Source organism: Sphaerodactylus townsendi, linkage group LG01 (genome assembly GCF_021028975.2).
Source record: "Sphaerodactylus townsendi isolate TG3544 linkage group LG01, MPM_Stown_v2.3, whole genome shotgun sequence".
NCBI lineage: Eukaryota > Metazoa > Chordata > Lepidosauria > Squamata > Sphaerodactylidae > Sphaerodactylus > Sphaerodactylus townsendi.
In genome coordinates, this window is record NC_059425.1 from 22,296,693 (window position 1) to 22,309,832 (window position 13,140).

At 45.8% G+C, this 13,140-nt stretch overlaps 2 protein-coding genes across 4 annotated transcripts in view; one reads left to right on the forward strand and one right to left on the reverse strand.

Moving 5' to 3' along the window:
• NCSTN (nicastrin) overlaps window positions 1–8,743 on the reverse strand; it is a 42,716-nt gene extending 33,973 nt beyond the window's left edge. The window contains exons 1-3 of one of the 2 annotated variants that reach the window (XM_048513305.1): window positions 8,463–8,743; window positions 4,903–5,007; window positions 3,967–4,090 (exon numbers count right to left, since the gene is read on the reverse strand). In XM_048513305.1, the coding sequence (XP_048369262.1) occupies window positions 3,967–4,090; window positions 4,903–5,007; window positions 8,463–8,613 (380 nt within the window). In that variant the 5' untranslated portion in view covers window positions 8,614–8,743. The remainder of the gene's footprint in view (window positions 1–3,966; window positions 4,091–4,902; window positions 5,008–8,462) is intronic. The other variant, XM_048513296.1, reaches the window with a different exon arrangement.
• Window positions 8,744–8,875: 132 nt separating this feature from the next.
• COPA (COPI coat complex subunit alpha) overlaps window positions 8,876–13,140 on the forward strand; it is a 47,411-nt gene continuing 43,146 nt past the window's right edge. For both annotated transcript variants that reach the window (XR_007245946.1, XM_048513278.1), the window contains exons 1-3: window positions 8,876–9,033; window positions 11,586–11,699; window positions 12,732–12,805. Coding sequence is in view for 1 of the 2 variants with exons in the window: in XM_048513278.1 (XP_048369235.1) it covers window positions 8,994–9,033; window positions 11,586–11,699; window positions 12,732–12,805 (228 nt within the window). In the remaining variant the exon portion in view is untranslated. The remainder of the gene's footprint in view (window positions 9,034–11,585; window positions 11,700–12,731; window positions 12,806–13,140) is intronic.

Genomic DNA, 13,140 nt, shown 5'->3' on the forward strand with positions numbered 1-13,140 from the left:
CACTCGGGCCAGGGCCTTCACGGCTCTGGCACCGGCCTGGTGGAACACTCTACCACCTACCGTCCGGGCCCTGCGGGACCTTGGAGAATTCCGCAGGGCCTGTAAGACCGAGCTGTTCCACCGGGCCTTTGGAGAGATCAGCCGCTGAGGGTGTCCCAAACCCCCTTCCCCACTGGCTCCATATGGGTCCCTAATGCCATCGGGACCCATTATTCTGTTTTGGGAGGGATAGGTAAGGGTTTTGTGGGACGCTGTTTTAGGATTTAATTGTTGCTTTAAACTGTATGTATATGATTTTATATGAAGTTTTATATTGTGCACTGCCCTGAGTCCCTCAAGGATAGGGCGGTATATTAAATTAAATAAATAAATAAAATAAAAAACCGCCATCCCCCACTAAAAACCCTCTGAAATAAAAAACGCTTTAGCTTGTTCCTGAGAAAAATGAAAGGTGGAGCAAAGCTGTCTCCCTACAAAGGAAACTCTGCAACCTGGTGCCATGACTGAAAAAGTCCTGTCGATCATAGCCATGTGCTGCAATTCCAATGGCGCAGGAATGCAGAGAAGGTGACCCTACTGTACGTGCAGGATCATTTAACATATTTGACACGCATCAATCGCTTACAGCGCTCGGGCGCCTTCTACATTGGCGCCTGATTGCAGGATGCAATAAGGGACGAATAAGTAACGAAGTATAACAGAAGCCGAAGAAAGGCAAGAACGACTGAGCCACAGATGGAGCAGCGAGAAAACGGGAAACAGACCATTGTTTTAAAACAGCAATGCAGAAATATTTATCAGGCCTTGGGCCGTCTCTCTGAAGCCACATCTGGCTGTACAAGGTCAACTCTGCCAGGCACCCAGCAAACAGCCAGAGGGCACACAATGCTGTTACTGTCTTATGATTTCTTAAAATAAAGTCACAGGATCACACACACAGAAGCAGCCAAACAACTCGTTAGAGGGATTTCAACAGCGCATATGGTTAGATGCTGTCTTCTGGTTTATTGTTTCAAAACAAAAATGCATCTGGGCTTTCTGCTTTTCTTCCTTCTGTGCCTCAAGCAACAAATTTTAACCCTAAACACTGCCTCCCAAATTCTTCACGTTCCAACTGTAGTAAAATATTTGCTTACTTTTTTCTTATGCGGGGGAAAGAAGGGAGGGAGGAGTGGGATTCTAGCTATTGGTAACAGATATATAACCATTCTCAATCACTTTTGCAAACAGTATTTTAAACATAAGCAAAACAAAAACCAGGATATTGTGGGTTTTCTGGGCTGTATGGCCGTGTTCCAGTAGCATTTTCTCCTGACGTTTTGCCTGCATCTGTGGCTGGCATCTTCAGAGGATCCGGCCACAGATGCAGGCAAAACATCAGGGGAAAATGCTACACAGTCCATAACCAACCACATCTTGTTCAAAGCTCAATACTGTTACCCGTGGGGATCCACGGCTCTCAGTACTACGACCTGATTCACCATGGGTTGGATCTTGTGTTCTGATAAGCCCTTTCTGCCATCTGAGCCTTTTGTGCCAGGGAAGGTGAACAGAACCTCAGATTCAACCCTACACTTATTCAAACTCTACAGCTCTTCGTCAATGGACTTCCAAGGCAGCTTCCAACAAAAATAGCTTGGTAGTATCCCCTAAAACTTTTTAGCAACACAAAAGCAAATGACGGAAGCAATGCATGGAAGTGAACAGCGAAGAGAGGATTCGACTGTAATGATAAACGAGACATAAAATCAATCAACGGAACTGACGTATACACCTATCAGTTAAACAAAGAAGGGCGCACTGCAACGGTCGAACTGAATGCAGCTGGTTAACGAAAACATGGATAAAAGCCGCAGCTCACACACAAAACTGGGCAAATTTGAGCCTCCTTCTTAAGACAGGCAACTAATAGACCAGTGTGCTCTGTCAAGCTAGGAGCAACCCAGTCCAGAACAGACTGAATCGGTCCCTCCACTTCCCCCAACCGGCACTATCGCCAATCAACAGCCCTTCAGTCTGGCTTGGACCCAGCTACAAAAACACAGGAAACCAATACAGCTACAGCTCCCGCAAAACATCACTGACTGCAGCACAAGTGCCAGTCACCCTGCATAGCTGGGCTCAAGACTAAGCCAGTTAGGGGATCAGTTGGGGTCTCTGCTTTGTGTGCAGAATGAACTGAGCACACCCATGAAGCTGCCATACACTAAATCATGGGTCTTCAAACTATGGCCCTCCAGATGTTCATAGACTACAATTCCCATGAGCCCTACCACTTGGCCATGCTGGCAGGGGCTGATGGGAATTGTAGTCCATGAACATCTGGAGGGCCATAGTTTGAAGACCCCTGCACTAAATCAAGCCACTGGTGCATCAAAGGTCAGCACTGTCTACTCTTGAACGGCAGCAGCTCTCCGGCAGAAGCCTTTCGCTTCGCCTCTCTCGGGCAGAGGTCTTATACTTCACCCATGACCTGCTTCTTACTGGAGGTGCCAAAGGTTGATCCTGGGACTTTGTTCATGCCAAGCAGATGCCAAGGGGACTCCCCTACATTGAGAAATACCGTTCTGTGCCTGATCTCCCTGCTCTTTCCAGAGAGCCACTGCCCATCGATGCTGATCTAGAAGGACAAGTAGTCTACCAGGGTTACTGAAGAACCGTTGCTCAGTGGTATGCTGTGTGTTCTGCAAGCACAGAGCCCCAGGTTCAGTTCCCAGCATCTTCCATCTCGAGGGGAGCAAGGCTGAGAAGCCCCCTGGCTACCTTCAAGCGTCCCCAGTTGAACAGGCAACATTGGATTGGATGGATCAAGGAGCGATCGCTGTCACGTCATTTTTGAGTTTGCTCTTTGGGTTGACTATTCCCTGCTTCTCCCGCAGTCCCAGGAGATCACTGAAAAGCTGGTGCTGGGAATCATGGGACCCTCATGGTGAGAATGCTAACGGGCACCAGCTGCAGCGAAGAGGGAGAAACTGGGCAGCAGAGCCTCTCCTTGCTCTTCCTGTTGCAGACGGCCTGGGGGAAGAGTCACCCAGTTCCAGGGGCGGAGCGCCCACAGGGACATTGCACACACCCCCCCACACCGACTTGGACGAGCTGAGTTGGTGTAGGGAAGGGGGGGATGGCGCCCACGGGTGGGGGAATCAAAATCGCCCCACACACACCTTCTCCCCTGCGCCGACTCGGCTTGTCACCCTCTCCCCTCCCCCACCAGAACATAAGAACTAGCCTGCTGGATCAGACCAGAGTCCATCTAGTCCAGCTCTCTGCTACTCGCAGTGGCCCACCAGGTGCCTTTGGGAGCTCACGTGCAGGATGTGAAAGCAATGGCCTTCTGCTGCTACTGCTCCTGAGAGCACCTGGTTTGCTAAGGCATTTGCAATCTCAGATCAAGGAGGATCAAGATTGGTAGCCATACATCGACTTCTCCTCCATAAATCTGTCCAAGCCCTTTTTAAAGCTATCCAGGTTAGTGGCCTTCGCCACCTCCTGTGGCTGCATATTCCAAACACCAATCACACGTTGCGTGAAGAAGTGTTTCCTTTTATTAGTCCTAATTCTTCCCCCCAGCATTTTCAATTTCAACCAGGCTGCTCCTTCAGTCGGCAGAGGCTGAAGGAGCAGCCTAGCGGGACCACCGCAGAGCACCCCTTGGCCCAGCTCTCCAGGCCCACCACTGGCTCAAGAAAGTGGGGCGCGGGAGAGGGTGTAGCTACCATGGGGTGGGTGCCATTTTCCCTCGCTACACCTCTGCCCAGTTCCCTCTGTTCTTGGCATTTCTTCCATGTGTCCCAGTGTCATCTTTTTTGGTGGGCCTCAGGACCTTTTCCATATTACTCACGACCTGATCCTTTCAACTGGAGACACTGGATTGAACCTGGAACCTTCCGTGTGAAAGTGGATGCTCTACCACTGGGCCTCAGCCCCTGTCCTAACTGATATCCTTGGAAGCAGACATCTCGTTACCTGGTAAAAAGGTCTCCATCTAGCAGCACTATGTATGGGGGATGAGGGCCGTCAGACAGCACCCACTGGACGTCTTCCTGCTTCTCCACCACGTGGATAACTCCCGTGTCTCCATTCATGGAGGCTGCAATGACAAGAAAAACCAGATGTTGCTTGATACAATAGGACTCAGAGATCTGAAGGACCTTCTCTTCCCTTCATCAGTTGTGGTCTGCGGTTGCCATTTTCTGGCTGTTCCTGTGCTTACAGCTGCTTTCTTGGCCTCCACCACAGTTCCAGTCCTTTTCAGCTGTGACTCCCACCTCATGGGAACAGGCTTTCTTAGCAGGTGAGGAGAGCTCCGTCTGTGGAAGCTTTTAGGAGCCACTAGAACACGGTTTCACACGCTAGTGCTTTTAACGGGATCACAGCCACTGCCGTACTCTTTGGATGGAGCATTAATGGGGTCTCGCTATATAACTTCTGATTTTATTTAGGGTCGTAAAATGCCTTCAGCCACAAGTTAAAGGCAAAATATGTTTAATATTAATATGTAATTTTTTTTTCTCTAGATGGGGAGTTCCACAGGGCCTGCAAAACTGAGCAGTTCCACCGGGCTTTTTTTTGGGGGGGGCACTGAGCTGCCGCCCCTTCCTGATGCCCATATACCATCGGTTTCTCTTCCTAACCTCCCGGGGTTAGGACCGGATGCCATCCACCAAATTGTGGGTGGGTTGTATCGCTGCTACTGATTTTATTGGTTTTATGTATTTTAATGATATTATCCAATGTTTTCGTATTCTGATATGTATTGCCTGTACACCGCTTTGAGCCCTTTTGGGGAGAGCGGTTTATTAAGTCGAATGAATAATAATAATAAAATTAATTAATTAATTAATTAATTAATTACAAGACTTCCCAAGCAACCCCTTGGGCTCTCCACCAACATATACTCACACTGGCAGCCTATCTGATGTGTGGCATTCATCAAGCGAACACACATAGCTGTCCTGTTCAGCGGGATGTAGATTTTCTTCTCCACAGAGTTGCACCACCCGGAGCCTGCAGAGGAAGAGAGGATTTCAGCAGAGGTCACTTCCTATCAAGAAGCAACGTGATAGGTCAGAAGGGCCCTGTCTGATGTCAAAGGTGGCAATTTCTGGACAGCTTCTATAAACTCCGCCTTTGGCCTCACTCTCCCACCTACGAGTTCAGCCAGAAAAACAACTGACAGTTCCGAAAGCCAATTTGCTTCAAAGCGACGGCTTAATTTCAGTCATGAATCAGAACATGCAGTTGATGCAACAACATCAAAGTCAGGAAGAGGTGTTTTGCAACCTCTCTTTCGCCATCTTGCTCAGCCTGCCACCCGTAATAAACAAGGAACTGAACACACAAGGAAAGAGCTCTCCTGATTTCAAACTTTCTCTGCTGTTAAGCCATGCGGCAAAAGCTTTGAAACATGACAGCAAACCTACCCTCGTGGAAAGTCTGTGATTATGAATTTCCAAATAGATTGCTTCATCCACTACCTGCTTGCTAATTTATTATGATTTTCCTTCAGGTCTGAGAGCATTTGACACATCATAAAAACTGCTAGTTGAGTTTCTGCCTGCCACAAAGCTAATTTTCTCCCTCTGGGATGTTTCCCAGAGTCATGAGGGTTTGGTTTTGGCAAAATCCTATGGAGACGGGAAAATCCCTATCACAACAGAGATCAAGTTTGTTTTCGTATCCCCTTCCCTGGCCAACTTTTCACCCACAGCTCCCCATCTGACGTTGCTCATAGTAGGTTTGCCACCTTGATTCCACGCTGTGCTATTCTACTTTCAGTAGGTGTGTGACACAATAGACATTTAAATAACTGACCTCCCATCACCTCATCCCCGTGTGTATTTCTGCACTAGAAGCCAGAGCAATGCGACAGACAGAATGCTTAACTTGGAATGGGGAGACGGGGGTCTAAATACCATCCAGACATGATGCTCACTGCTTGACCTTGGGTCAGTTAATACCGTGCTGCACAGCCCAGGCTTAGAATGGCTGTTGTGAAAACAAACTCCAGGTACAATCAAGTTGACCTTTTCAGAAGGCAATCCGGCTACAACTATCACTTTTAATATAACCAACAGAGTGATTAGCAACACACATTTAATGAACATCTGATCTTTCATATGGGAGTGGGTGTGAGTCTAGTCTCTACGGCCATAGTCTGCCTGCCCCTTCTTGATGCCCCATATATAATCTATTCTGTCATCTTTGGCAATTTGCCGGTCCCCTCCTATGCATGGGATTAAGCATGGGATCGGGCGCTGCCAATATATGTGGGATGCTGCTATTGTCTTTAATTTTTTTAAATATTATACTGTATTTTATATTTATACCTTGTGTTTTATTGTTACTTGCCTGTGGGTCATTGTACACCGGCCAGAGTCCTTTGGGGGTTGGGTGGCATATGAAATTTAATAAATAATAATAATAAGACCACTTTGCCCTGAAGGCCCATTTGGATATTCCAGCAGCAACCTATATAGGCGATAAGTAAATTTGCACTTGCCCACAGAGGCTGATGGATTCCACTGGATTCCAGAATGCTCTGCGGGATCCAATGCTCCCAGAGACTCATTGGATGAGGATGTAGAGGACTGGCAAAGCCATCAATGTGATAGCCCCGATCCAAGCTAGTTCCATGGTACACCATGGAGCTGCAGAGGAGAAAACAGGAGTTTAGATGGCTGGAGCATGTTTGGCAGCATATCTGTGATGGAACTAAAAGAACATCTTATAGGATGTTTATGAGAGTCTATGAGATAGCAGTGAAGGTTGCTAAAAAGGAGTATTATATGGCTTCCATTGTGTGTCCAAGCTCTCACCCAGCATAATCGATTAAGAGTAATTCCGATTCTAATTTCCCAATTCCCAAAATAAAAGTAATTCAGTTAATAGCTGTGAGGATTTTGCAATTTCTTTTACAGATAGACTCTTGTTGCTCCCCTGGAACCTTCCTGCCAATATTGACACAGTGAATGAACTGAAGGTCTATGGTTGAGGACAGCAATGGTTGTCACCTACTGGCTTCCTTCCTTCCTTCCTTCCTTCCTTCCTTCCTTCCTTTTCCTTAATTATTGAGATTACTGTTATTCCTTTGCAATTCGGTTTTCAGCTATCCCTTGTTCCATCTCTTCTGCTCTAACAGGACCTCAGATTGGGAATTTATGGCACTACTGTATATTCTGTATGGTTTTAAATTGTGAAGCATGTTTTAATTATGGTTTCTATGATGTATGCTGCTCTGAGCCCAATTTGTTCAGGAAGAGCAGTTTACAAATCAAATAAAGAAACATTATGCCAAACCTTAGGTTAAAAGTGGCCTTCCTCTCCCTTTTCTCCTTTTTATTCTTCCTCCCAAAATGCAGTTAGTATTTTATTAACGTTATTTATCTGTCTTTGCCACTGGAACTCAGCAGATTACACTGAGTGAGTCAATACGATCCACAGGATAGGACATTCAACAAACAACTAAATAGGATTTGGGTTATAAAATCAGTCAGAAATTTAAAAAAACAACAGAACTGAAGCAAAGCATACGTGTTACCATGACATATTAAATTATGCAAATTTACATGGTAGGATCCAACTTACTGCAAACAATACACAATAGTATAGACCATAGTCTCTAGTAATTTATCCAAGTAACTTTGTGAACAATCAGATTCACTGATAATTTATCTACCTGTTGAATTTTAATCCATCCATATACTAGCTTTTTTTTTTGCTTACTGACCTCTGAGGGAGACAGAATAACCTAAGCCATCTCCCCTTGATCTCTTTGAAGGAACAACAGGACAAAATACAATCAGCAGTAAAATAACCACTGATAGTACAAGCAGTTGCTGAATTTCTTCCTGGTATTTTGCTTAACAGTTAACAGAGAAGCACACAGCAACTGTCTACCCGTTTTTATCTCATCTGCTTTTCAAAAAGCCCAAGGCTCTCTCGTGTGCTTACGGTAAATCAAGTTGAGTCAGAGCATAAGCAACTCAAGGTCACCCTGCTAGTCCAAATGGGAATCTACCCCAGGTCAACATTCTGTACTCTTCAAATCTCTGGGTTTTCCTCTTCCCCTATTGCCCCCTTCTGATCTGAACAAAGCAAAAGGGGACACCACCCAATCTTCATTAACAGATAAGCAGGCAATACAAATCCTCGGCTACCCCAAAGGCGGTAGAAGAAAACCACGTGATGCATTCCTAACCACCATGTAGCTGAACTTTCTTCCATTGCAGGGGCAAGGCTCCATGCCTTTTATATATATTAAAAAACCCATTATTCAAAGTTCAAGAGCCGCCAGTCAGCCACCTGTTCCTCTTTAGGGCAGGGCCCTGGCGCAACTTCAGAGATCAATGGAGCTCCATTTAAAGGGCAGCCTTTCACCACCCAAGACCTCGCCCCTTTTCTCCTCTCCCACCAATATTTGCGGGCGAGGCCTGACCCGATTGGGGAGGAGTTTTTCTCACCTGCCGCCAAAGCGCAGAGGAGAACCCCTCGAAACAACCATTCAGCAACTCCCCTCCTTCTCCAGCTGCTCCCCATTTCTTCCTCCTCGACAGCCGCCATTTTGCCGGCGGCTTCCGCTTCCTCTTCCCCGTCGATACCTTCACAAAGCATTAGGCGACGCTCCGGCCGGTACTCTGTGGTTGAGCACACCAGAAATGAGGCGCTCTAGCCGCTGATCTTTGTGATCGCAGGGGCCGTGACTGCCTTCCCATTCGGCCTTTGTCCTCGGCTACTTTGTCCATCCACAAAGGCACAAGCCTTTGTACTCGGCTCCTCCTCCTCTAGGGGGCGCTGTGGGAGATCAAAAGTATCGCGCCTGTTCTCTTTGGTATGCGAATGCGCTCTGGCTTCTCTATGGTATTCCTGTCGAGAGCGGAAGTGCTTTGTCGGAGGAGCCCTAGCCCTAGCGGCGATGACGTGGAGGTAGGCGCTGCTGCTTCAGCGAAGGGGGCTACCGGGCCTGAGGAGGCGTTGAGAGACGTTGGGCCGCGATGCTCACCAAATTCGAGACCAAATCGGCTCGCGTGAAAGGTACGGAAAAGGCCTCCCATGGGACCCCACGTTCTTCGTCGACATGGCTAGGGAAACAGTCGGACCAGCACGCAGCCCCCATACAAATCCATGCAAGGGCCAGATGAAGTGCGTGGTAGCTGTCAATTGAAACATTAGAAGGACTTGGGGAAAGTATACATACCTCAACGAAGATGTATAGCATCCCTTTTATATGTGCGTGAATAGCTCCTTGCTGCACTCCTCTGCATCTTTAAATATGTGATGTAGTTTCCCCACCTCCTCGCTTTTGCTTTCTTGGGGTGTGTGGTTAAGAGAAGGTAGATTCAAATCTGGGGGAAAGGGTTTGATTCCTTCACTCCTCCACATGAGTGGCAGACTTTTATCTGGTGGACTGGATTTGTTTCCTCGCTCCTCCACATTAAGGCTGCTGGGTGACCTTGGGCTTGTCACAGTTCTCTCAGAACTTTTTCAGCCCCACCTACCTCACAAAATGCTTTTTGTGGGGAGGGAAAAGAGTTTGTAAGCCCCCTCGAGTCTCCTTACAGGAGAGAAAGGTGGGGAGTATAAAGTTTCTTCTACTCTAGGTCAGACTAGCTCCACAGAGGACTGCAGTACCACATCAGTTCTCAAACTACATCAACAGATATACAAGATATCATACAGATTTGTTTCCTCACTCCTACATTCCAGCTGGGTGACCTAGGACTAGCTGCTAGTCATAGTTCTCTCCGAACTCTCTAAGCCCCATCTACCTCACAAGATATCTGTTGTGGGGAGAGGAAAGGAAAGGAGTTTGTAAGCCCCTTTGAGTCTCTTTCCAAGAGAGAAAGGGGGTATAAATCCAAGCACCTATTTTTCTGTAATCCTCCCTGATGATCTGTACCATTAAAGTGTAATAAAATCTTGCTGGTATTTTGTTGATAATGGTTGTTTTATTATATGGTTGGTTTGTATATAGTTTATGTGACTATCGTAAGCTGATTCTGTTGACAAGGAAGATCGGTCAATGAATCAAAAACATAAATAAGTACTGTTAAATGTATAGAATGCTAAATATTTCAGAAGTATAATTAAGGGATATGCGAAAGCTTAGTGCACAATTTTAAAATCTGATTTGTACATATCTGCTAATATATAAAAAGAGTTTGTGTATGTATGCAAGAGGTGAATCTGTCAGTATGGAAGAAGGGATATGCTCACTTCTTTTCTATAGCGATTGGATTTTTACAGCTTTATGTCTGACCTGGGTAGCCCCAAACTAGCCTGATATTGTCAAATCTCAGAAGCTAAGCAGGGTCAGCCCTGGTTAGAATATGGAAGGGCAACCTTCAAGGAATACCAGGGTTGTGATGTGGAGACAGGCATTGGCAAAGGACCTCCTAACGTCTCTTGCCTTGAAAACTGTACAGGGTTGCCAAAAGTTAGCTGTGACTTGACAGCCCAAAAAATGCTTCAATGGATAGGTATTGCATACTTAAAAGTTATGGGCAAGTAAATCTGTGTTTGTCTGTATGCTATGTCTTGTGTATCTGTTGACGTAGTCTGAGAACTGATGTGGTACTGCAGTCCTGTGTGGAGCTAGTCTGAACTGGAGTAGAAAAATTTGGATTTGTACTCTCTACTTTCTTCCCTGTAAGAAGATGCAAAGGGGCTTATAAACTCCTTTCCTTCCTCTCCCTCCAACAGGTACCTTGTGAGGAAGGTGGGACTTAGACAGATGTGGGATCCAGCAGGTTCTCACAGGTTCCCGAGAGTAGGTTACTAATTATTTGTGTGTGCCGAAAGGGGGTTACTAATTGGTGATTTTGCCGCGTGATTTTTGCCTTGGTTACGCCCCTCCTCTCAGCAGTAGCGTGCAGAACTTGAAGCAGTCTAGCAGGAGGTGCACTAGCGTGCGTGACAGCCTGCGCCTGCGTGCATTCGTTTCCTGCCCAAGGACCAGCGCAGCGGCTGCGTCTTTGCCACAGCCCCGCCCAGGAATGCCCCACCCCTGGAACGCCTGGCCATGTCCCCGTTGTGCCCCGCCCAGCCCCATTGGTGCTACGTCACAGTTTGAATCCCACCACCATGGGAACCTGTTACTAAAATTTTTGGATCCCACCACTGGGCTTAGATTAGAGTCCACCTGCTCTTAGCCACTACATCACACAAGACTGTTCATTTATGTGGGTTAGGCTGGAATAATTGTGTGTGGGATTGAACTGTGAACCAGGAGGTCACTGATTGTGAGCATAAACTGGAGTAGCTGCATAATGTTGCACAACAGGAGGTTGAACTATGAAAGTATTTTTAGGATTGCATTGTCAATCCTTAAGTGAAATAACAGAATAAAAATGCTGTCTTACTTTATTAAGCTGTTGTAACAGGTACTATGACTATGTGAAGAACTTTGAGGACTGATGGCACTAAGAATATTGCTGGTAGCTTAAAAGGCTTCTACCTGAAAAGGGGTATTTCTTGTTGTGTGTATTGGTCTACACCCATTTTAGATGCAAGTATGTCTTCCTATATAAAAAGAACTTGAGAAAAGCTGTTGCTTGGAAATAATCATTTTCTGCATTTTTTGGCAGGGCTTAGCTTTCACCCCAAGCGGCCCTGGATCCTAACAAGCCTGCACAATGGAGTGATCCAGCTTTGGGACTATCGGATGTGTACGCTCATTGACAAATTTGATGAACACGATGGTGAGTGGGCTCACGGATATGGAGGCGATTGTCTCAGCACCTGTGACCTCCAGATGGCTGCAAGTCACAGTGGTTTTGTACATGTTAAAGCGTAAGAAGAAGTAGATTCAGCAGATTTGGATGGGTGTGAGGAGTTGCGTGGCCTAGGGAAAGGGTTTCTGGTGTGAGGTGTGCTGTAGCAAAGCACGAGCTTAATTTCAAAGTTTAATGTTCCGACTGTAATTTTCCAATAGATATTCCTTATTAAAGTAAAGAACTTGTGTAGAATGGTGTAAGTGGCTCGTGCTTGTTACATCAGAAGACAGGTAGTGTCATAATTTGAATTAACTGCCCCCCCTTCCTTGGTTATATAATATGAATTTGGAGCTGTATTGTGATGAGCTACTGCAGTTAAGCATAAATACTTTTGAAAATATGTATATGTAATGAGTTATCACAAACTGAATTACAAATCCCATACTTTTCTAGAAGGCACTTATGGACTTTTATGGAGTAGATTCCTTGACAACCACAGAGAACATTAAAGAAATACCTGGCTTTAGTAAGAAATGTAGTAGCCATCTGAAACTCTCTGGAAAGTAGTTCTGATTGTGTATTGAAAACTATTTATTTGTATATTTTGAACTCAAGAACTCCATCTCCTTCTGTAAAAGAAGGCGTGTTGTATTTGCCTGTAGCAAATTTCTAGGGGTTGTATAAATCTCATTGGATCAGAGTTCAATTGTGTGTAAGCCAAGTGATCGTAAGTATGAGGATGAAGTTTTTCCAGTTCTGCATTCTGCCACTGGTAGTCCTCCATATCCCCAATTCTCCTTATTTTGTAAGCTTCTTGTCACTTTCTCCAGTGACTCTCCTTTCATAAGGCAGCACGCCTGACAAAGAATTTGCTGTCTCATAATCTGTTTCATTTCAGAGGGAGTGGTACTAACTGTCCATTTAAGTGGTACCTAAATTGTTCCTGGGTCACTGGATTGGTTTCAAAAGGCAGTTGGGTATCCCCTTAACTAACCAGGATCTCTTGTGACGTTTCAGGTCCCGTTAGAGGTATTGATTTCCACAAACAGCAGCCGCTCTTTGTGTCTGGAGGAGATGACTACAAAATTAAGGTATTAAGGGGGGGGGGTTTCCCCTCAACACTCAAGAAGCAACAGACTTGTGGCAGGGTGAACGGGCATGGAGTGGATATGAGAGGGGGTGGCAAGAAGATTACAATACAGAATTTGTATAAACATGCAATTAGCAGAATAATTGAAGATGAAGATGGCCTATGAAGATGGCTGCTGGATAGAAATTTAAAAGTGGTTTGTTTTATCAATGGCTGTTGTGGTTGCTAAGTGGAGTCTCCCTGTTTACAGGCTGAGTTACCTGTCAGTACCAAGCAAACAACTAAGGAGGGCTGGTGCCTTCATGCATTGCTTCCAAACTTCAAGAAACATCTGGC